Here is a 24634-nt window from a genome sequence, read left to right on the forward strand (position 1 = left end):
TGTTTGAGAGTCTGTTTCTGTTTTATGAATGGTTCACTTGAATCATATTTTAGATTCCACGTGGAAGTGATGGCATATGATATTTGCCTTTCTCTTTCTGACTGACGTCAGTTAGTAAGATCATCTCTTGGTCCATCCATGTTACTGCAGATGGCATGATTTCACTCTTTTTCATGGCTGAGTAATATTCCATCTTGTATGTATCCCATTCTTAAAACAGTGAAACCCCCCTCCCCCAAAGAGTGAACCTACTGAAAACAGCTCAGTGTTGTATGTGTTATGTTTCTACTCACCAAACTGATGTTCTCTGTTCTTATGGAGGACAGTTGTCTGTGAAAGAGAATGAATAAGGGGAATAATGAACATTGACATGCCTTTGTTTCCAAGGATTATTTCATCACAGCTTTTTAAAAAGATATCTGTGCCAATGGGAATTTTGAATCGAATGCCCTAGTGATGGGTTTTCATTTCGGATAGCTGTTTTCCTCCGGGGCTTTACCTGTTTCGATGACATTGTCAATATTTTCATTTGGAATCCCCCTTTCACTGTTCAGCTCCTGATACTTCTGAAGTTCTTCTTGAGTGAAACTGGTTCCTCTGGCTGGATTTCATAGCAAACAGGGCAGAAGAGGTGTGCGTTAGAATCCTTTATAGGTTATAGAGAGGCACGAGGCTCGCTCTTGTAGTGTCTAGTAAGTCTCACGAACACCATGGCCCTCCACCCTCACCTAAAATCCAGCTATTTTTCTACACGTGCCCAAGTGTGCCCAGAGGTCTTCAGATGTGTCCGTGAGGGTAGAGTCCACATAGGTGACATGTTACCACATTCCAGTTCTTGCAACTACTGAGTGAGCTACAGATCATTCAGCTGTGAGTTTAAAGCATGCCACGGTGAGATGCAGTTTTTCATGGTACATCAGAGAAGGTCGTGGCAAGTCTGAGACTCAGAATCAGCCCCAATTCTAATGCTTCCTGTCCACTTTGTCTACATCCTAGAATGGCATCCCTGGGGTTTTCATGAACTCTGATGAAATGAATGGGTGGGGAATGATTTGGAATTTTCAAAAGCACACTAATCCTATTGAGGCGGTGTAACACCTTATGTTCCTTGCCCCGCCCCTGCAATTTTCAGCCTGCCTTTTGTCTGTGAAAGATATTAGTCAAAGAATAAGTTGAATCAGAAAATTGAGAATGTCAGGATAGCAAAGGAAAACAGACAGAGGAGATGAAATAATAATAATGTAGTCATGAAGCATAGACAAGGACCTGTATTTCCTCCCCAAGGAGAGTGGATACTCTTCTGGGTCATATCCTGTGAGCTGTCTTATAGACGCTGAAAGCTCCACCTGGTGGACAAGTTAAATACAGGCTGACCAGACTGTAGCCATGACAGAAGCTCCCGTGTTTCTGAGAATTGATTTCAAGGAGATAGGAAGATAGGGAATTGTTGGTTAACTGTGCCTAAAACAATCACGATGATGCTGGTCAGACCACTGATGACCGATTTGAAAATGACTTTTGGAGCTGACTTCTGTTTTTGCAAGGAGGCCCTCCCTCTGTCTATAAAAGCTCTTGTCCCACTGTTTGCCAGTTGTGGGGTGGGGCAGTCAGCCCTTGGACAGAAGTACACCCTCCCCCCCAGTTGTCTGCCTCTGAACGAAAACCGACTTTTCTTTCTAAGAAGCTGGCCTCTTAGTTGCCTTTTAAAGGGCAGGCAGCAGGATCCCACATTTGGTAACAGCATCACACATGCTACTGAGGGAAACACTCATGCTCTGTCATCCTCAGGGAACAGACACACCCCCACCCATCCCTGATGAGGATATAATAGCAGAGGGGATAAAGGGATGTGGCAGTGAACCCAAGGGATTGGCCGGATGGCAGAATGACTGATATTCCAGACCACTCTGCCTCTGCAGTCTTCAGGGTGATCCAGTGGTATTTGCAGAGCGCGGGGTTCAGGCTGAGGCAGCACTTTCATGATTGTGACAAAGGAGAAAGCATTTGTCGTGGAGATGACCGCAGTCATGGCCGGGACCTGTGAGTTTTCTAAACTCAGATTTAAACCTCATTTCACTTTGGTGTCAGGACCCAGCAACTCTGTTTGTGTGATCCTTGGCAGGGACCTCATGGAGCATCCTGAAAGATTTCCTTGGATCTCTGGGATGAGTGTATCTCGTTGAAAAAAAAAAAAGCCATCTGATAGAATCCCCCAGTGGACACATTTCCTCATTTTTCTAGCAGACAGACTTTGTATATCCCTGATTCACGTCACATGAAGTCTGAATTCTCCGTGTAAACACACATCTGTTCCAATGTGCTTCATAGAAGATGCTGTACTGAGTTGCTGAGTCGTGTCCGACTCTTTGTGACCCCATGGTGTATAGACCACCAGGCTCCTCTGTCCCTGGGATTCTCCAGGCAAGAATACTGGAGTGCATTGCCTTTCCCTCCTCCAAGGGATCTTCCCAACCCAGGGATCAAACCCAGGTCTCCCGTATTGCAGGTAGGTTCTTTCCCATCTGAGCCACCAGGGAAGCCCTAATAGAAGTTATGTGTGTATCTCTCTCCTTTTTGTAAAAATACTGATCATTATGAACACATCTGCCTTGTATTGGGTAAGCTGTAGTACGTACCGCAACCTTCAGTTATTTTTGTGATCTTCTGTCCATCATGGTTTTCAAAATAAAATACCAGCATGTTGTCTGTTACATGAATGATTTGCAAATAATTTGTACCTGCGACTGTGGCAGAGAAAAAAAAAATCAAGCTTCAATGTGATTAATATATTTTCTTTTCATTTGAGCCTCACGTATTCTTCACATACTATCATCAGTCTTCATTTGGATGGTGAACTCTGCCTCACTGAGATTTCTCGTGATGCGTTGTTAGAAGTAGTTAAGACAGTTAGTGAACTAGGAAAGCTTCCTCCACACCCCCTTCTCCTGAAGATGAAGACTTCCAGTCTTCTAGACTGAGAAGTCTGTGCATGATAAAAAGTTGTTTACTGCAACTCTAGCAGGTGTTGAACCTCAGCCATCTCATGCGAGCTCGCAAGAGCTGACTGTTAAATTTTTAAGAATTTTGTAACCCAGTTTGCAAGCACAAGCATGGTTAGAAAGGAATTCAAAAATTTAAATGAATGATATTAACATAAATGTCAGTACCTCATCCAGAGTTATTTCCTAGTACAAGTTGTAATAAAAGAGGTATAAATTAGTTTATTGCAAAATGTTGGACATATATAATCCGAAATGGTTGCAGGTTAGATCCTGTGGCTCTTTGTCCAGAGTTGAAATTAAAATAAATGCATCAGACAAAGATTAGAGTGCTCAGTTGTACATTTTTTCCCCATGAAAATGAAACATACAGACATTTGATCACTGAATAGAATATTGCAGTGCTGATATTAATATTTGAGATTTCTTTCCTGTCGTTTTCAACTACAGAGATAGCAGTCTATGTTAATGCCTCTTTCAAATTATTTATTGATATTCACATTTGAGAATTATTTCTCCTTATTTTAAGCTATAGAGATAAGTCTATGCTAAAGTCCCTTTCAAATTATATGAAAATGAGTTTCAAATTTTGGCCATTATTTTAACTGTTTCCATTTTTAGACTTTAAGTTAGTCATGTTCTACTTACTAAACTTGCTAATGAGGAGCTTTTAATGTTTAAAGAATTTCTTTATTCAAAACAAATTTCATCATGTAGGTCAAGTGAAAGCAAAAATTGTGAAACAGTCGTTATTAGCCTACAGAGGTAATTGCACTTCTCCATGCCTGAGGAACACGAGGAGTCAGTGTTCTGGGGCTTTTTCTCAGAGACCATGAATGGCCACATTGCAACCTTGGACGTCATCCTGGTGTTGTGGGACAGAATTGATTGCTGAAAAATTAATGGCTTTTCCAAGGTTGCATTGGCAATGAGTAGAGGAAATAGTTCACCAATCCAGACATCTAGCTGTTTTGGATGAAATGGAGACTCTCAGTCCAAACACGTTCCGTGGTTTGGGGAAGACCACCCATCAGAGAAGCTGGAATACTCACATTCTATGATGTAAATACCTCCTTCTTGTCTCTTTAGCTCTTCCGAGAAAAACTGGCATCTGCCGTCAAATCTGAAAAACCCAACAGACAAGATGTTCCTTCCTCACCATTCACTCCCCAGGGCTTGAGGACACCCCACCGGGAATAGAGTTGAATAGGGCTGAACCTCACAGCACTGACTCACACCTCTCACTGCACATTGGACATCGGACCCCATGTCAGAAGCCAACAGACTTCTTGTTCTCAGTTCAGGAGGATTGTACTTACTTGACATAAAATGAAATGAAGAGGTATTCGCAGTCATTTTTGCATTCAATCTGACGATTATAACACCTCAGTGGGCCCCCTTCCACAATCTTCTCCTTGTTATCCGCGGCCACATAAATGGTGCGCCACTCTCCTGTGACCTAGAAAGAAGGTCTTCATCAATGTCAGCCAGTCTCTTTTCTGGTTACTCACCAATGCACAGCACTACCTTTGCTTCTGCATTTACCACAGAGGAGAAGTGAATTGAATCTTATTAAGCAAAGAGGAGTTCCACCCCCTACCTTGCTGGATAACACGACATGAAATCATCTTTCCTACTGGAGCACAGAGCATAGAATTCAGACTTTTTTTGCAGACAGTTCAGAGTGTTTTGAAATAGCTGAAACAATGCCGGTAAAGACTGTGACAGTTCATATCTTTCTGAATGTTAGCTTGTTAGGCTTTTTTACTTGTTTGTCTGTTTTACCTTCAGATGAATATGATAAATGAAAAATACCGAAAACAGATATTACATTCACATAGATACGTCAGCCACAGAAGTCTTACAGTCTGGTCATACATGTACACAAAGATATCTCTGTCACATGCACACACAACCTCACACACACATGCACAAGCACACACGCATACACACACAATCAAACAAGCAAGACCTTCAAGCAGATCAGCTCATTCTGGGTACCTTTGAGGGGTCTATTTCAGCTGGAGTTTCCTGGGCCCCACAAAGCAGACCAAAGAGGAGGGTCAGGAACACCACCTTCATCTTGGGACTCTTGTCGTCCTGCTAGAGAAGCTGAGGGTGTCCTGGTAGTTGGAGAGGTTGTGAATTGGTTCCACTTTTTATAGGATACGTCTCTTGGCGGAATACATGTTGATCAAACAGTGGTTAATCACCAGATCATGGTGACCTAAACGTAATCCTCTGATATCCTGGTTGGCAGCTGAGCATTTTGGCATTCTGTGCTTCTTATACAAGCCCTGTGTTATTTCTTTCACATAGAAGAGGTCTGTTTAAGCTTATTTTCTAAAACTAATGATGGCACCTTTGTTTTAAGAAGATAAATATGTGGTATCTCTACCAGGAATCACTTAGGAGGGACTTCCTCAGAGGGGTCAATAATTTCTTTTTAATATTGAAATTGCAGTATAATTGATGTACAGTATTTTTTGTTACAGGTGTACCATATAGGTACTCATAATTTTATTTCTCCTTTTGGAGTTATAAAATATTGGCCTTTTAATTCTCTATGTTTTCCAATCATTATTTTTCAAATAATCTTTGAATATTATTTATGTACTTTGTACCACTTATTCCACTCCTTGTGTGTGCATTACTGACTTCTTTCCCTCAGCAGATTCGTTTGAATAAACAGCTGTACATTTTTGTAGACTCCTTTCCCATTGCCCCTGCATTGTATCATTGGGATATGTTCCACTTTCATCCATTCCAGTGTTGAAGAATGCAAGTTCATAGACAAGATTTAGTAAGGAGTGAGCCATCTTATCTCCTGGGTAGGGGCCTAGGGGCTGGATTGCTGGATCTCAGTGCCTCTGATGTTCGATCCCTGTCAACAGGAGATGAGAATTTCCATTGCTCCATCTTTGCCCGGACTCTGTGGGGTCAGTTGTTTTCTTTTCAGAGATTGTAATAAGTGTGTGCACATACACTTGTCAGGCGATTAGAGCAGATTAAGTGTTTTTACCTCATACACACACACACACACACACATACACACACACGGGGTAAAGTGAGTAACTAATGTGTTAGTTCACTTGTGTATTATGTAAATTACCAGTGACATTTTCTCTTTGACAATAACTTCCTGCTCCTTAACTCCCTGCAAACTTCTAAGAGTTGGTATACCCACACTGATTAAACTTAAAACACTTGTGCTAGAGGATCCCTCTTCCCCAGGATTTGATATTTTGTCAACTGGATAGAGAGCCTTTAAAATAATTTTTCAGATAAAAATTTTTTAATGGTTCATATTTCCTGCCTGCTTCCTTATGTTGTTTTCATTATTCAAATGGCAGCTGTTTCCCTCAGAATTTTTTAAAAAGTATTTTCATGGGGTATCTCAGGGGTCACACTTCTTAAAACTTCTTCTAAGGGTTTTTTTTTTTTTTTTTTCCCGCAGTTTTACAGCACACGCTTGGTCTTACGTGCTGTGTTCTGCCTTTTGCTAGTTATGGCCTCGGGGCTTGTCATTGTGGTGGTTTTCTTGCTCAGGCTCTGGAGCACAGGCAGAGTTTGTGTAGCCTTTGTTGTTGTTACAGCTTGTGGGATCTTCCAGGATCAAGATTCCCTGTGTGGCCCCTGCACTGGCAGGTGGATTCTGAACCACTGGACCCCTAGGGAAGCCCTTCTGCTCAGTTAATTTTTCTGTTTCTTAGTTTTAGTTCTTGTGTTAGGCTGGCTTGCTTGGTTGAGACCTTAGCATAGATTCATTCTCTGGGGCTACTAGATGTCCTCCACTCTTCCCTAGTAGCAGTATTGGACACGTTCCATCCTGGGGGGCGGGGGAGGTCATATTTCAGTGTCATAACTGTTTGCCAATTTACACAGCTCGTGGGGTTCTCACATCAAGAGTACTGGAGTGGTTTGCAACTCCCTCCTCCAGTGGATCACGTTCTGTCAGAACTCTTCACACTGACCCATCTGTCTTGGGTGACCCTACATGAAATGACTCATAGCTTCCCTGAGTTATGCCAGCCCCTTCACCACACTAGGCGGTGATCCTCAAAGGGGGCATAACTTAGTCGTCAACCACTATTGTTGCGTTTTCTGTCAACAACTCAAGTCAACGGACATCAATATCCTGACCTTGGAGACCAGAGTGTGGTTAGAACGTGCATTCACGGTGCATGCAGCTCACCGTGAGCCCTGGCAGGGTATGTGACCAGTGCCCTGTTCTCTCTTTCCTCTCACTCCACAGCATTTCAGGTGCACCAGCCTTCCACATCCTCAGGAGCCTACCAGCGCTCTCCAGAGTGGAGTGCCTCATCTTTCCCATCTCCCTTACACATTTTTCCTGGTGTTTTGTCTAGTCCAGTGTCATGACCTGTGGGGTACCCATGATGCTCCTTTTGCCCATCAGTTGGCAGCAACCAATGACTATTACTTTGAACAATGTCTGATGAGGAACTTTTCTGAAGAACTTTAGGCAACTCTGCACCTGCATCTGCAGCAAGGCCCCTGCTTGTGGGGTTTGAGCTGGAGAGGAGCTCCCCCTAGTCGGACACCACAGACCCCGTGATTTGTAAACACCATCATTACCCTTGTAAACACTGTTCACTTTTGTTGCATGTGTGTTTGTGTGCTCAGTTCATCAATCCTGTCTGACTCTTGCCAGTCCATGGACTGTAGCCTGCCAGGTTCCTCTGTCCATGGGATTCTCCAGGGCAGAATACTGGAGTGGGCACAAACAAAAGCCAAGGTCCAGATGGCTTCACAGCTGAATTCTACCAAAAATTTAGAGAAGAGCTAACATGTACTCAAAGTCTTCCAGAAAATTGCAGAGGAAGGTTAACTTCCGAACTCATTCTATGAAGCTACCATCCCCCTGATGCTAAAACCAGACAAAGATACCATAAAGAAAAAAGAAAAAAAAAAAAAAAAAGAAAAGAAAAAGAAAACTATAGGCCAATATCACTGGTGAACATAGATGGGAAAATCGTGAACAAAATTCTAGGCAAGAAAATCCAACAACATATTAAAAAGATCATACATCATGACCAAGTGGGCTTTATCCCAGCAACGCAAGGATTCTTCAGTATCTGCAAATCAATCAGTGTGATACACCACATTAACAAGTGGAAAGATAAAAACTGTATGATTATCTCAATAGATGCAGAGAAAACCTTTGGCAAAATTCAACATCCATTTATGATAAAAACCATCCGGAAAGCAGGCATAGAAGGAACATACATCAACATAATAAAACCCATATGTGATAAAGCCATAGCAAACATAATCCTCAATGGTGAAAAATTGAAAGCATTTCCCGTAAAGTCAGGAAGAAGACAAGGGTACCCGCTCCCACCGCTACTATTCAACATAGTTTTGGAAGTTTTGGCCACAGCAATCAGAGAAGAAAAAGAAATAAAAGGAATCCAGATTGGAAAAATAGTAGTAAAACTCTCACTGTTTGTAGATGACATGATCCTCTACATAGAAAACTCTTAAGTACTCCACCAGAAAATTACTAGAGCTAAGCAATAAATATAGTAAAGTTGAAGGATATAAAATTAACACACAGAAATCCCTTGCATTCCTATACACCAACAATGAGAAAACAGAAAGAGAAATTAAGGAAACAACTCCATTCACCATTGCAACAAAAAGCGTAAAATACTTAGGAATAAAGCTACCTAAAGAAACAAAAGACCTATATATAGAAAACTACAAAACACTGATGAAAGAAATCAAAGAGGACACACATAGATGGAGAAATAGACCATGTTCATGGATTGGAAGAATCACTATAGTGAAAATGAATATACTACCCAAAGCAATCTATAGATTCAGTGCAATCCCTATCCAGCCACTATGGTATTTTTCAGAGAACTAGAACAAATAATTTCACAATTTGTTTGGAAATATAAAAAACCTCGAATAGCCAAAGCAATCTTGAGAAAGAAGAATGCAACTGGAGGAATCAACCTGCCTGACTTCAGGCTCTACTACAAAGCCACAGTCATCAAGACAGTATGGTACTGGCACAAAGACAGAAATATAGATCAAAGGAACAAAATAAAAAGCCCAGAGATAAATCCATGCATGTATCGATACCTTATTTTTGACAAAGGAGGCAAGAATATACAATGGAGAAAAAACAATCTCTTTAACACGTGGTGCTGGGAAAACTGGTCAATCACTTGGAAAGGTTGAAACTAGAACACTTTCTAACACCATACACAAAAGTAAACTCAAAATGGATTAAAGATCTAAACGTAAGACCAGAAACTATGAAACTCCTAGAGAAAAACATAGGCAAAACACTCTCTGATGTAAATCATAGCAGGATCCTCTATGACCCACCTCCCAGAGTAATGGAAATAAAAGCAAAAATTAAACAAATGGGACTTAATTAAACTTAAAAGCTTTTGCACAAAGAAGGAAACTATAAGCAAGGTTAAAAGGTAGCCTTCAGAAGGGGAGAGAATAATAGCAAATGAAGCAACTGACAAAGAATTAATCTCAAAGATAAAAGCATCTCCTGAAGCTCAATTCCACAAAAATAAATGACCAAATCAAAAATTGGGTCAAAGAATTAAATAGATATTTCTTCAAAGAAGACATACACATGGCTAACAAACGCATGAAAAGATGCTCAACATCACTCATTATTAGAGAAATGCAAATCAAAACCACAGTATGAACCATCTCACGGAAGTCAGAATGGCTGCTATCCAAAAGTCTACAAACAATAAATGCTGGAGAGGGTGCGGAGAAAAGGGAAGCCCCTTACACTGCTGCTGGGAATGCAAACTAGTACAGCTACTATGGAGAACTGTGTGAGATTCCTTAAAAATCTGGAAATAGAACTGCCATATGACCCAGCAATCCCATTGCTGGCCATACACACTGAGGAAACCAGAATTGAAAGAGACACGTGTACCCCACTGTTCATCACAGCACTGTTTACAATAGCCAGTACATGGAAGCAACCTAGATGTCCATCGGCAGACAAATGGATAAGAAAGCTGTGGTACACATACACAATGGAATATTCCTTAGCCATTGAAAAGAATACATTTGAATCTGTTCTACTGAGGTGGATGCAACTGGAACCTATTATACAGAGCGAAGTAAGTCAGAAAGAAAAACACCAATATAGTATGTTAACGCATATATATGGAATTTAGAAAAATGGTAATGATGACCCTGTATGCGAGACAGCAAAAGAGACACAGATGTACAGAACAGACTTTTGGAGTTGTGGGAGAAGGCGAGGATGGGGTGATTTCAGAGAATAGCATTGAAACATGTATATTACCACATGTGAAACAGATGACCATTCCAGGTCTGATGCATGAGACAGGGTACCCAGGGCTGGTACGCTGGGATGACCCTGAGGAATGGGATGGGGAGGGAAGTGGGAAGGGGGTTCAGCTGCTGATGCTAAGTCGCTTCAGTCGTGTCCGACTCTGTGCAACCCCATAGGCGGCAGCCCACCAGGCTCCCCCGTGCCTGGGATTCTCCAGGCAAGAACACTGGAGTGGGTTGCTATTTCCTTCTCCAGTGCATGAAAGTGAAAAGTGAAAGTGAAGTCACCCAGTCACGTCCGACTCTTAGCGACCCCACCGACTGAAGCCTACCAGGTTCCCCCGTCCATGGGATTTTCCAGGCAAGAGTACTGGAGTGGGTTGCCATTGCCTTCTCCAAGGGGGTTCAGGATGGGGGCCAAATGTGCACGCACGGCTGAATCATGTCAATGTATGGCAAAACCGCTACACAATGTAAAGTAATTAGCCTAAAATTGAAATAAATAAATAAATAAAAAGAAAAGATCTTATCAACACCTGTTGAATAAACAAAATATATGAATAATTAAAAAAAAAAGAATACAGGATTGGATTTCCATTTCCTCCTCTGGGCATCTTCTCGACCCAGGGATTGAACCTGTGTCTCTTGTGTCTCCTGAATTGGTAGGTATGTTTGGTATATATATATTTACTAGTGCAATCCCTGGAAGCCATGTAAGACTGCATTCTGCAACATCCTTACCACCTCCTGCAACCCCACAGCAGATGAAGGCTGCTTAACACCATCATTGAGTTGTTTTCAAGCTCCACTTAGTACAGCTGAGATTCTATTTGAAAGTGTCTGACTCACCAATTCCATTTCTTGTGTGACATGTGATTGGAACCTCATTTCACCATATAAAAACTACCTTTTGTGGTTTATTTTCTCATCTTGCAGAAACACTTTCAGGATTCACACCGTGCATTGTGAACAGAGTTATTTCCTCCTTCATTGTACACTCGATTTTCTGCATGGTTGAATTTATATGTTTTGAGTACTTGAAAACATAGAACCTTTGTTCACTATGAATATGTGCATTAATCAATTTATTGAACAGTTCAGTCACATCAGCTAGAGCAGAGGATATTCATAGTGGGAAAGCCTTGGGTTCAGGGTCATGATTTCCTGGGATAGAAGCAATGATGATTTCAAGGAAAAGGTCTCCTATCTTCATCTGGATGATTAGGACACATGAGGGCTTTGATGCTGCTTGCATTGTTACTTCATGTTTTTCTTTAAGCATGAAAAAAAGGAAAATGTTGTTGAGCTGATGATTATTAATATGATATTGGCTAGAGCATGAAAGAAAGAGTAGAACCAGTTGCTGATGGAAGCAGTGGAGAAATTTTCCTACAAGACCCATTTCACTTTGGCAGGAAGATTCTTGACCACTGAGTCACCTCCAAAGCCTCAGTTATACATGTCTGTATGTAAATGTACACCTTTTAGATTCTTCTTTATAAATTATTACAATACATTGAGTATAGTTCTCTGTGCTATCCACTATGTCTCTGTCATTTATTTTATATATTCTACTGTGTATCTGCTCATCTCAAGCTCCTAATTTACCCCTTGCCTGCTTCCCCTTTGCTAAACATTTATTTTGTCTGTGTTTGAGAATCTGTTTCTATTTTATGAATGGTTCACTTGAATCATATTTTAGATTCCACGTGGAAGTGATGGCATATGACATTTGCCTTTCTCTTTCTGACTGACTTCAGTTAGTAAGATCATCTCTTGGTCCATCCCTGTTACTACAGATGACATGATTTCATTCTTTTTCATGGCTGAGTAATATTCCATCTTGTATGTATCCCATTCTTAAAAGAGTGAAACCCCCCTCCCCCAAAGAGTGAACCTACTGAAAACAGCTCAGTGTTGTATGCGTTATGTTTCTACTCACCAAACTGATGTTCTCTGTTCTTATGGAGGACAGTTGTCTGTGAAAGAGAATGAATAAGGGGAATAATGAACATTGACATGCCTTTGTTTCCAAGGATTATTTCATCACAGCTTTTTAAAAAGATATCTGTGCCATGGGAATTTTGAATCGAATGCCCTAGTGATGGGTTTTCATTTTGGATACCTGTTTTCCTCCGGGGGCTTTACCTGTTTCGATGACATTGTCAATATTTTCATTTGGAATCCCCCTTTCACTGTTCAGCTCCTGATACTTCTGAAGTTCTTCTTGAGTGAAACTGGTTCCTCTGGCTGGATTTCATAGCAAACAGGGCAGAAGAGGTGTGTGTTAGAATCCTTTATAGGTTATAGAGAGGCACGAGGCTCGCTCTTGTAGTGTCTAGTAAGTCTCACCAACACCACGGCCCTCCACCCTCACCTAAAATCCAGCTATCTTTCTACAGACGTGCCCAAGTGTGCACAGAGGTCTTCAGATGTGTCCGTAGGGTAGAGTCCACATAGGTGACATGTTACCACATTCCAGTTCTTGCAACTACTGAGTGAGCTACAGATCATTCAGCTGTGAGCTTAAAGCATGCCGCGGTGAGATGCAGTTTTTCATGGTACATCAGAGAAGGTCGTGGCAAGTCTGAGACTCAGAATCAGCCCCAATTCTAATGCTTCCTGTCCACTTTGTCTACATCCTAGAATGGCATCCCTGGGGTTTTCATGAACTCTGATGAAATGAATGGGTGGGGAATGATTTGGAATTTTCAAAAGCACACTAATCCTATTGAGGCGGTGTAACACCTTATGTTCCTTGCCCCGCCCCTGCTATTTTCAGCCTGCCTTTTGTCTGTGAAAGATTTTAGTCAAAGAATAAGTTGAATCAGAAAATTGAGAATGTCGGATAGCAAAGGAAAACAGACAGAGGAGATGAAATATTAATAATGTTGTCGTGAAGCATAGACAAGGACCCCTATTTCCTCCCCAAGGAGAGTGGATACTCTTCTGGGTCATATCCCATGAGCTGTCTTATAGACGCTGAAAGCTCCACCTGGTGGACAAGTTAAATACAGGCTGACCAGACTGTAGCCATGACAGAAGCTCCCATGTTTCTGAGAATTGATTTCAAGGAGATGGGAAGATAGGGAATTGTTGGTTAACTGTGCCTAAAACAATCACGATGATGCTGGTCAGACCACTGATGACCGATTTGAAAATGACTTTTGGAGCTGACTTCTGTTTTTGCAAGGAGCCCCCTCCCTCTGTCTATAAAAGCTCTTGTCCCACTGTTTGCCAGTTGTGGGGTAGGGCAGTCAGCCCTTGGACAGAAGTCCACTCTCCCCCCCAGTTGTCTGCCTCTGAACGAAAACCGACTTTTCTTTCTAAGAAGCTGGCCTCTTAGTTGCCTTTTAAAGGGCGGGCAGCAGGATCCCACATTTGGTAAGAGCATCACACATGCTACTGAGGGAAACACTCATGCTCTGTCATCCTCAGGGAACAGGCACACCCCCACCCATCCCTGATGAGGATATGATAGCAGAGGGGATAAAGGGATGTGGCAGTGAACCCAAGGGATTGGCCGGATGGCAGAATGACTGATATTCTAGACCACTCTGCCTCTGCAGTCTTCAGGGTGATCCAGTGGTATTTGCAGAGCGCGGGGTTCAGGCTGAGGCAGCACTTTCATGATTGTGACAAAGGAGAAAGCATTTGTCGTGGAGATGACCGCAGTCATGGCCGGGACCTGTGAGTTTTCTAAACTCAGATTTAAACCTCATTTCACTTTGGTGTCAGGACCCAGCAACTCTGTTTGTGTGATCCTTGGCAGGGAACTCATGGAGCATCCTGAAAGATTTCCTTGGATCTCTGGGATGAGTGTATCTCGTTAAAAAAAAAAAAGCCATCTGATAGAATCCCCCAGTGGACACATTTCCTCATTTTTCTAGCAGACAGACTTTGTATATCCCTGATTCACGTCACATGAAGTCTGAATTCTCCGTGTAAACACACATCTGTTCCAATGTGCTTCATAGAAGATGCTGTACTGAGTTGCTGAGTCATGTCCGACTCTTTGTGACCCCATGGTGTATAGACCACCAGGCTCCTCTGTCCCTGGGATTCTCCAGGCAAGAATACTGGAGTGCATTGCCTTTCCCTCCTCCAAGGAATCTTCCCAACCCAGGGATCAAACCCAGGTCTCCCATATTGCAGGTAGGTTCTTTCCCATCTGAGCCACCAGGGAAGCCCTAATAGAAGTTATGTGTGTATCTCTCTCCTTTTGGTAAAAATACTGATCATTATGAACACATCTGCATTGTATTGGGTAAGCTGTAGTACGTACCGCAACCTTCAGTTATTTTTGTGATCTTCTGTCCATCGTGGTTTTCAAAATATAATACCAGCATGTTGTCTGTTACATGAATGATTTGCAAATAATTTGTACCTGCGACTGTGGCAGAGAGAAAAAAAAATCAAGCTTCAATATGATTAATTTATTTTCTTTTCATTTGAGCCTCACGTATTCTTCACATACTATCATCAGTCTTCATTTGGATGGTGAACTCTGCCTCACTGAGATTTCTAGTGATGCGTTGTTAGAAGTAGTTGAGCAGTTAGTGATCTAGGAAAGATTCCTCCACACCCCCTTCTCCTGAAGATGAAGACTTCCAGTCTTCTAGACTGAGAAGTCTGTGCATGATAAAAAGTTGTTTACTGCAACTCTAGCAGGTGTTGAACCTCAGCCATCTCATGCGAGCTCGCAAGAGCTGACTGTTAAATTTTTAAGAATTTTGTAACCCAGTTTGCAAGCACAAGCATGGTTAGAAAGGAATTCAAAAATTTAAATGAATGATATTAACATAAATGTCAGTACCTCATCCAGAGTTATTTCCTAGTACAAGTTGTAATAAAAGAGGTATAAATTAGTCTATTGCAAAATGTTGGACATATATAATCCGAAATGGTTGCAGGTTAGATCCTGTGGCTCTTTGTCCAGAGTTGAAATGAAAATAAATGCATCAGACAAAGATTAGAGTGCTCAGTTGTACATTTTTTCCCCATGAAAATGAAACATACAGACATTTGATCACTGAATAGAAATTTGCAGCACTGATATTCATATTTGAAAATTTTTTCCTGTCACTTTCAACTACAGAGATAGCAGTCTATGTTAATGCCTCTTTCAAATTATGTATTGTTATTCATATTTGAGAATTATTTCTCCTTATTTTAAGCTATAGAGATAAGTCTATGGTAAAGTCCCTTTCAAATTATTTAAAAATGAGTTTCAAATTTTTGCCGTTATTTTAACTGTTTCCATTTTTAGACTTTAAGTTAGTCATGTTCTACTTACTAAACTTGCTAATGAGGAGCTTTTAATGTTTAAAGAATTTCTTTATTCAAAACAAATTTCATCATGTAGGTCAAGTGAAAGCAAAAATTGTGAAACAGTCGTTATTAGCCTACAGAGGTAATTGCACTTCTCCATGCCTGAGGAACACGAGGAGTCAGTGTTCTGGGGCTTTTTCTCAGAGACCATGAATGGCCACATTGCAACCTTGGACGTCATCCTGGTGTTGTGGGACAGAATTGATTGCTGAAAAATTAATGGCTTTTCCAAGGTTGCATTGGTAATGAGTAGAGGAAATAGTTCACCAATCCAGACATCTAGCTGTTTTGGATGAAATGGAGACTCTCAGTCCAAACACGTTCCGTGGTTTGGGGAAGACCACCCATCAGAGAAGCTGGAATACTCACATTCTATGATGTAAATACCTCCTTCTTGTCTCTTTAGCTCTTCCGAGAAAAACTGGCATCTGCCGTCAAATCTGAAAAACCCAACAGACAAGATGTTCCTTCCTCACCATTCACTCCCCAGGGCTTGAGGACACCCCACCGGGAATAGAGTTGAATAGGGCTGAACCTCACAGCACTGACTCACACCTCTCACTGCACATTGGACATCGGACCCCATGTCAGAAGCCAACAGACTTCTTGTTCTCAGTTCAGGAGGATTGTGCTTACTTGACATAAAATGAAATGAAGAGGTATTCGCAGTCATTTTTGCATTCAATCTGACGATTATAACACCTCAGTGGGCCCCCTTCCACAATCTTCTCCTTGTTATCCGCGGCCACATAAATGGTGCGCCACTCTCCTGTGACCTAGAAAGAAGGTCTTCATCAATGTCAGTCAGTCTCTTTTCTGGTTACTCACCAATGCACAGCACTACCTTTGCTTCTGCATTTACCACAGAGGAGAAGTGAATTGAATCTTATTAAGCAAAGAGGAGTTCCACCCCCTACCTTGCTGAATAACACGACATGAAATCATCTTTCCTACTGGAGCACAAAGCATAGAATTCAGACTTTTTTTACAGACAATCCAGAGTTTTTTGAAATAGCTGAAACAATGCCAGTGAAGATTGTGACAGTTCATATCTTTCTGAATGTTAGCTTGTTAGGCTTTTTTACTTGTTTGTCTGTTTTACCTTCAGATGAATATGATAAATGAAAAATACCAAAGACATATTACATTCACATAGATACGTCAGCCACAGAAGTCTTACAGTCTGGTCATACATGTACACAAAGATATCTCTGTCACATGCACACACAACCTCACACACACATGCACAAGCACACACGCATACACACACAATCAAACAAGCAAGACCTTCAAGCAGATCAGCTCATTCTGGGTACCTTTGAGGGGTCTATTTCAGCTGGAGTTTCCTGGGCCCCACAAAGCAGACCAAAGAGGAGGGTCAGGAACACCACCTTCATCTTGGGACTCTTGTCGTCCTGCTAGAGAAGCTGAGGGTGTCCTGGTAGTTGGAGAGGTTGTGAATTGGTTCCACTTTTTATAGGATACGTCTCTTGGCGGAATACATGTTGATCAAACAGTGGTTAATCACCAGATCATGGTGACCTAAACGTAATCCTCTGATATCCTGGTTGGCAGCTGAGCATTTTGGCATTCTGTGCTTCTTATACAAGCCCTGTGTTATTTCTTTCACATAGAAGAGGTCTGTTTAAGCTTATTTTCTAAAACTAATGATGGCACCTTTGTTTTAAGAAGATAAATATGTGGTATCTCTACCAGGAATCACTTAGGAGGGACTTCCTCAGAGGGGTCAATAATTTCTTTTTAATATTGAAATTGCAGTATAATTGATGTACAGTATTTTTTGTTACAGGTGTACCATATAGGTACTCATAATTTTATTTCTCCTTTTGGAGTTATAAAATATTGGCCTTTTAATTCTCTATGTTTTCCAATCATTATTTTTCAAATAATCTTTGAATATTATTTATGTACTTTGTACCACTTATTCCACTCCTTGTGTGTGCATTACTGACTTCTTTCCCTCAGCAGATTCGTTTGAATAAACAGCTGTATATTTTTGTAGACTCCTTTCCCATTGCCCCTGCATTGTATCATTGGGATATGTCCCACTTTCATCCATTCCAGTGTTGAAGAATGCATGTTCATAGACAAGATTTAGTAAGGAAGTGAGCCATCTTATCTCCTGGGTAGGGGCCTAGGGGCTGGATTGCTGGATCTCAGTGCCTCTGATGTTCAATGCCTGTCAACAGGAGATGAGAATTTCCATTGCTCCATCCTTGCCAGGACTCTGTGTGGTCAATTGCTTTCATTTCAGAGATTGTAACAATTGTGTGAGTGTATCCAGTTTCAGAAGTACTTTCCATTTCCTTGATGAATAAGGTGGTGGATTTGCCATTTGTCTATTTTCTTTGTTAGGTGTCTCTGGACGTCCTTTGTTCATTATTGTGTGAATTATTTGTTTTTTATGAAGTTTATAGGTTTTTAACATATTCTGGATATAAGTCTGTTTTCAGATGGAGATGTGCGAATATTTTTCCCCCGTTGCTGGCTTCACTTGTGTTTCCTTAAGATTGTCCCTCCAAGATGTAAATATTTTGAATGAAGATTAGTTATTAATGTTCTGTTCCCAGTGTGGGATCCTGCTTGGTGTATATCCTAATCTGTAATCACCCAATCTTTGGTCACAGAGTGTCCACCTGTGGTTTACCTCTAGAGTCTTTCTTGCTTTGGATCTTAAATATATGTCTTTGAGTCTCTCTGTGTTAGTTGTAAAATGGGGATCAAAGAAACAGTTGAAGTTATTTATATTTTTTTGTCATATGAATTCCCAATTTCTCCAGCAATTTTCCTTATAAGATTATTATTCTCTTCTGAATTTCCTTTGTAAGTGTATCCAAAATATGTTTGTCTGTTATTCCTGTCCCTTCCCCAAGAGCAGATTTGTTTGTATTTTGGTTTGTATTTCCCCAATCTTTGTTCTCTCTTTGGGAAGTGTTAAAGAGAGTTAGCACATGAAGATCCCATGCGTGGCCTTCAACAAGTTTGTGTCACAAGCAAAGCATTCACGATTCACAAGCTTGGGAAAATAGAATTTTCATCGATTTATGGATCATTAGAGCAGTGCATATTTCTTTTGATTTTCACAAAGGGTGTCTGAAAGAGCAAGGCATTAATTTTGCTACATTTCGGAGCCAAAGGAAATAATCCCTGAGTCCATGCTGGCTGCAGAGTTATCAACATAAGAAGATACTCAGTTTCAAACATAAGAGTTTAACTGACTTAAGTTCTACTGCTTTTTTTTTTTTTTTTTGGTGTGTTTTTTCCTGTTTAGTTATAATTACTTAAGAAGCTCTTGTGATGTAAAGAAGCATGTAATGAACAGCATGGTGACTATGACAAATAAGATTGCACATATAACCTGTCAGTCTCTTAGAGCAGAACTTTTAAGTGTCTTTATCTCATACACACACACACACACACACACAAACGCATGGGGTAAAGTGAGTAACTGATGTGTTAGTTCACTTGTGTATTATGGAAATCACCAGTGACATTTCTTCTTTGACTCTACCTTCCTGCTCCTTAACTCCCTGCAAACTTCTAAGAGTTGGTATATCCACACGCATTAAACTTAAAACACTTGTGCTAGAGGATCCCTCTTCCCCAGGATTTGATATTTTGTCAACTGGATAGAGAGCCTTTAAAATAATTTTTCAGATAAAAATTTTTTAATGGTTCATATTTCCTGCCTGCTTCCTTATGTTGTTTTCATTATTCAAATGGCAGCTGTTTCCCTCAGAATTTTTTAAAAAGTATTTTCATGGGGTATCTCAGGGGTCACACTTCTTAAAACTTCTTCTAAGGGTTTTTTTTTTTTTTTTTTTCCCGCAGTTTTACAGCACACGCTTGGTCTTACGTGCTGTGTTCTGCCTTTTGCTAGTTATGGCCTCGGGGCTTGTCATTGTGGTGGTTTTCTTGCTCAGGCTCTGGAGCACAGGCAGAGTTTGTGTAGCCTTTGTTGTTGTTACAGCTTGTGGGATCTTCCAGGATCAAGATTCCCTGTGTGGCCCCTGCACTGGCAGGTGGATTCTGAACCACTGGACCCCTAGGGAAGCCCTTCTGCTCAGTTAATTTTTCTGTTTCTTAGTTTTAGTTCTTGTGTTAGGCTGGCTTGCTTGGTTGAGACCTTAGTGAGCATCACTTCATTCTTTGGGGCTACTAGTAGCTGTCCTCCACTCTTCCCTAGTAGCAGTATTGGACACATTCCATCCTGGGGGGCAGGGGAGGTCATATTTCAGTGTCATAACTGTTTGCCAATTTACACAGCTTGTGGGGTTCTCACATCAAGAGTACTGGAGTGGTTTGCAACTCCCTCCTCCAGTGGATCACGTTCTGTCAGAACTCTACACTGTGACCCATCTGTCTTGGGTGACCCTACATGAAATGACTCATAGCTTCCCTGAGTTATGCCAGCCCCTTCACCACACTAGGCGGTGATCCACGACGGGGACATAACTTAGTCGTCAACCACTATTGTTGCGTTTTCTGTCAACAACTCAAGTCAACGGACATCAATATCCTGACCTTGGAGACCAGAGTGTGGTTGGAATGTGCATTCATGGTGCATGCAGCTCACCGTGAGCCCTGGCAGGGTATGTGACCAGTGCCCTGTTCTCTCTTTCCTCTCACTCCACAGCATTTCAGGTGCACCAGCCTTCCACATCCTCAGGAGCCTACCAGCGCTCTCCAGAGTGGAGTGCCTCATCTTTCCCATCTCCCTTACACATTTTTCCTGGTGTTTTGTCTAGTCCAGTGTCATGACCTGTGGGGTACCCATGATGCTCCTTTTGCCCATCAGTTGGCAGCAACCAATGACTATTACTTTGAACAATGTCTGATGAGGAACATTTCTGAAGAACTTTAGGCAACTCTGCACCTACATCTGCAGCAAGACCTCTGCTTGTGGGGTTTGAGCTGGAGAGGAGCTCCCCCTAGTCGGACACCACAGACCCCGTGATTTGTAAACACCATCGTTGCCCTTTCTTTAGTGAACACTGTTCACTTTTGTTGCATGTGTGTTTGTGTGCTCAGTTCATCAATCATGTCGTAACTCTTGCCAGTCCATGGACTGTAGGCTGCCAGGTTCCTCTGTCCATGGGATTCTCCAGGGCAGAATACTGGAGTGGGCACAAACAAAAGCCAAGGTCCAGATGGCTTCACAGCTGAATTCTACCAAAAATTTAGAGAAGAGCTAACATGTACTCAAAGTCTTCCAGAAAATTGCAGAGGAAGGTTAACTTCCGACCTCATTCTATGAGGCTACCATCCCCCTGATACCAAATCCAGACAAAGATACCATAAAAAAAAGAAGAAGAGAAAAAGAAAACTATAGGCCAGTATCACTGATGAACATAGATGGAAAAATCGTGAACAAAATTCTAGGCAAGAAAATCCAAGAACATATTAAAAAGATCATACATCATGACCAAGTGGGCTTTATCCCAGCAACGCAAGGATTCTTCAGTATCTGCAAATCAATCAGTGTGATACACCACATTAACAAGTGGAAAGATAAAAACCGTATGATTATCTCAATGGATGCAGAGAAAGCCTTTGACAAAATTCAACATCCATTTATGATAAAAACCGTCTGGAAAGCAGTCATAGAAGGAACATACCTCAACATGATAAAAACCATATATGATAAACCCACAGCAAACATAATCCTCAATGGTGAAAAATTGAAAGCATTTCCCCTAAAGTCAGGAACAAGACAAGGGTGCCCACTCTCACCACTACTATTCAACATAGTTTTGGAAGTTTTGGCCACAGCAATCAGAGAAGAAAAAGAAATAAAAGGAATCCGGATTGGAAAAGAAGAAGTAAAACTCTCACTGTTTGTAGATGACATGATCCTCTACATAGAAAACCCTAAGTACTCCACCAGAAGATTACTAGAGCTAATCAATAAATATTAAAGTTATAGAATATAAAATTAACACACGGAAATCCCTTGCATTCCTATACACTAACAATGAGAAAACAGAAAGAGAAATTAAGAAAACAACTCCATTCACCATTGCAACAAAAGGCGTAAAATACTTAGGAATAAAGCTACCTAAAGAAACAAAAGACCTATATATAGAAAACTATAAAACACTGATGAAAGAAATCAAAGAGGACACACATAGATGGAGAAATAGACCATGTTCTTGTATCAGAAGAATCACTAGAGTGAAAATGAGTATACTACCCAAAGCAATCTATAGATTCAATGCAATCCCTATCCAGCCACTATGGTATTTTTCAGAGAACTAGAACAAATAATTTCACAATTTGTTTGGAAATATAAAAAACCTCGAATAGCCAAAGCAATCTTGAGAAAGAAGAATGGAACTGGAGGAATCAACCTGCCTGACTTCAGACTACACTACAAAGCTACAGTCATTAAGACAGTATGGTACTGGCACAAAGACAGAAATATAGATCAGTGGAACAAAATAGAAAGCGCAGAGATAAATCCACATACCTATGACACCTTATCCTCAACAAAGGAGGCAAGGATATACAATGGAGAAAAAACAATCTCTTTAACACGTGGTGCTGGGAAAACTGGTCAATCACTTGGAAAGGTTGAAACTAGAACACTTTCTAACACCATACACAAAAGTAAACTCAAAATGGATTAAAGATCTAAACGTAAGACCAGAAACTATGAAACTCCTAGAGAAAAACATAGGCAAAACACTCTCTGATGTAAATCATAGCAGGATCCTCTATGACCCACCTCCCAGAGTAATGGAAATAAAAGCAAAAATAAACAAATGGGACCTAATTAAACTTAAGAGCTTTTGCACAAAGAAGGAAACTATAAGCAAGGTTAAAAGGTAGCCTTCAGAAGGGGAGAGAATAATAGCAAATGAAGCAACTGACAAAGAATTAATCTCAAAGATATAAAAGCATCTCCTGAAGCTCAATTCCACAAAAATAAACGACCCAATCAAAAAATGGGTCAAAGAACTAAACAGGTATTTATCCAAAGAAGACATGCACATGGCTAACAAACACATGAAAAGATGCTCAACATCACTCATTATTAGAGAAATGCAAATCAAAAGCACAGTGAGGAACCATCTCACGGAAGTCAGCATGGCCACCCTCAAAAAGTCTACAAACAATAAATGCTGGAGAGGGTACAGAGAAAAGGGAACCCTCTTACACTGCTGCCAGGAATGCAAACTAGTGCAGCCACTGTGTGAGATTCCTTAAAAATCTGGAAATAGAACTGCCATGTGACCCAGCAATCCCACTCCTGGGCATACACACTGAGGAAACCAGAATTGAAAGAGACATGTGTACCCCACTGTTCATCACAGCACTGTTTACAATAGCCAGGACATGGAAGCAACCTAGATGTCCATCAGCAGACGAATGGATAAGAAAGCTGTGGTACATATACACAATGGAATATTATTAGCCACTGAAAAGAATACATTTGAATCTGTTCTACTGAGGTGGATGCAACTGGAACCTATTATACAGAGCGAAATAAACAGAAAGAAAAACACCAATACAGTATGTTAATGCATATATATGGAATTTAGAAAGATGGTAACGATGAGCGTATGCAAGACAGCAAAAGAGACACAGATGTAAAGGAGAGACTTGTGGATTCTGTGGGAGAAGGCGAGGGTGGGGTGATTTGAGAGAATAGCACTGAAACATGTATATTATCACATGTGAAATAGATGACCATTCCAGGTCTGATGCATGAGACAGGGTGCCCAGGGCTGGTGCACTGGGATGACCGTGAGCAATGAGATGGGGAGGGAAGTGGGAAGGGGGTTCAGAATGGCGGCCAAATGGACACCCATGGCTGAATCATGTCAATGTATTGCAAAACCGCTACACAATGTAAAGTAATTAGCCTGAAATTAAATAAATAAATAAAAAGAAAAGATCTTATCAACACTTATTGAATAAACAAAATATATGAATAATTTAAAAAAAGAATCCTGGATTGGATTTCCATGTCCTCCTCTGGGCATCTTCTTTACCCAGGGATTGAACCTGTGTCTCTTGTGTCTCCTGCATTGGTAGGTATTTTTGGTGTATATATATTTACTACTGCAACCCCTGGAAGCCATGTAAGACTGCATTCTGCAAACCTTACCACCTCCTGCAACCCCACAGCAGATGAATGCTGCCTAACATCATCACTGAGTTGTTTTCAAGCTCCCCTTAGTACAGCTGAGATTCTACTTGAAGGTGTCTGACTCCCCAGTTCTCTTTCTCGTGTGACATCTGATTGGAACCTCATTTCACCATATAAAAACTACCTTCTGTTGTTTTGCAGAAACACTTTCAGGATTCACACCGTGCATCGTGAACAGAGTTATTTCCTCCTTCATTGTACACTCGATTTTCTGCATGGTTGAATTTACATGTTTTGAGTACTTGAAAACATAGAACCTTTGTTCACTATGAATATGTGCATTAATCAATTTATTGAACAGTTCAGTCACATCAGCTAGAGCAAAGGATATTCATAGTGGGAAAGCCTTGGGTTCAGGGTCATGATTTCCTGGGATAGAAGCAATGATGATTTCAAGGAAAAGGTCTCCTATCTTCATCTGGATGATTGGGACACATGAGTGCTTCAATGCTGCTGACATTCTTACTCCATGTTTTTCTTTAAGCATGCAAAAATGGAAAAAGTTGTTGAGCTGATGATTATTAATATGATATTGGCTAGAGCATGAAAGAAAGAGTAGAACCAGTTGCTGATGGAAAAGCAGTGGAGAAGTTTTCCTGCAAGACCCATTTCACAGAAGTTTGTCTTGTGTGTGTATCCCTGGGGGTACTGTAGAATTACCACCTGGTGAAACCAGCTGTGAACAGTCCAGTACCAGTTCTGATATTGAGAGTTACTACGTTATGCATTCACAGCTCTGAGATGTAGGAGACTATATGCTCTGTGACCTGTGCCACTTATATCTTCTGTGATATCCTTTATCATCATGCATGTGTTGTGA

The 24634-nt window shown here is 41.0% G+C and overlaps 2 protein-coding genes across 2 annotated transcripts; both read right to left on the reverse strand.

Annotated features, from left to right (window-relative positions):
- Window positions 1–293: 293 nt before the first annotated feature.
- LOC122690086 (allergen Bos d 2-like) lies at window positions 294–5155 on the reverse strand. Its single transcript, XM_043897049.1, has 6 exons — window positions 5001–5155; window positions 4319–4458; window positions 4052–4122; window positions 2637–2744; window positions 500–601; window positions 294–330 (listed from the first exon to the last, which is right to left on the reverse strand). The coding sequence occupies exons 1-6, from the start codon at window positions 5079–5081 to the stop codon at window positions 314–316; spliced, it is 519 nt and encodes a 172-aa protein (XP_043752984.1). The 5' UTR covers window positions 5082–5155; the 3' UTR covers window positions 294–313.
- A 6222-nt stretch (window positions 5156–11377) lies between these two features.
- Window positions 11378–17109, reverse strand: LOC122690085 (allergen Bos d 2-like). Its single transcript, XM_043897048.1, has 7 exons — window positions 16955–17109; window positions 16275–16414; window positions 16008–16078; window positions 14593–14700; window positions 12456–12557; window positions 12250–12286; window positions 11378–11579 (listed from the first exon to the last, which is right to left on the reverse strand). Exons 1-6 carry the CDS (start codon window positions 17033–17035, stop codon window positions 12270–12272), a joined length of 519 nt encoding a protein of 172 aa, XP_043752983.1. The 5' UTR covers window positions 17036–17109; the 3' UTR covers window positions 11378–11579; window positions 12250–12269.
- Between the last annotated feature and the right edge of the window lie 7525 nt (window positions 17110–24634).

The sequence above is a fragment of the Cervus elaphus genome, chromosome X, assembly GCF_910594005.1.
Source record: "Cervus elaphus chromosome X, mCerEla1.1, whole genome shotgun sequence".
NCBI classification, from domain to species: Eukaryota; Metazoa; Chordata; class Mammalia; order Artiodactyla; family Cervidae; genus Cervus; species Cervus elaphus.

Coding starts and splice junctions, on each gene's coding strand:
- LOC122690086 (XM_043897049.1), bottom strand. CDS start 5,081: ATGAAGGTGGTGTTCCTGACCCTCCTCTTTGGTCTGCTTTGTGGGGCC. Junction 4,123..4,318: donor TTCATTTCATTTTATGTCAA/GTAAGTACAATC, acceptor TGGGTTTTTCAG/ATTTGACGGCAGATGCCAGT. Junction 2,745..4,051: donor AGGTATTTACATCATAGAAT/GTGAGTATTCCA, acceptor TCTCTGCCACAG/TCGCAGGTACAAATTATTTG.
- LOC122690085 (XM_043897048.1), bottom strand. CDS start 17,035: ATGAAGGTGGTGTTCCTGACCCTCCTCTTTGGTCTGCTTTGTGGGGCC. Junction 16,415..16,954: donor CTGAAATAGACCCCTCAAAG/GTACCCAGAATG, acceptor CCTTCTTTCTAG/GTCACAGGAGAGTGGCGCAC. Junction 14,701..16,007: donor AGGTATTTACATCATAGAAT/GTGAGTATTCCA, acceptor TCTCTGCCACAG/TCGCAGGTACAAATTATTTG.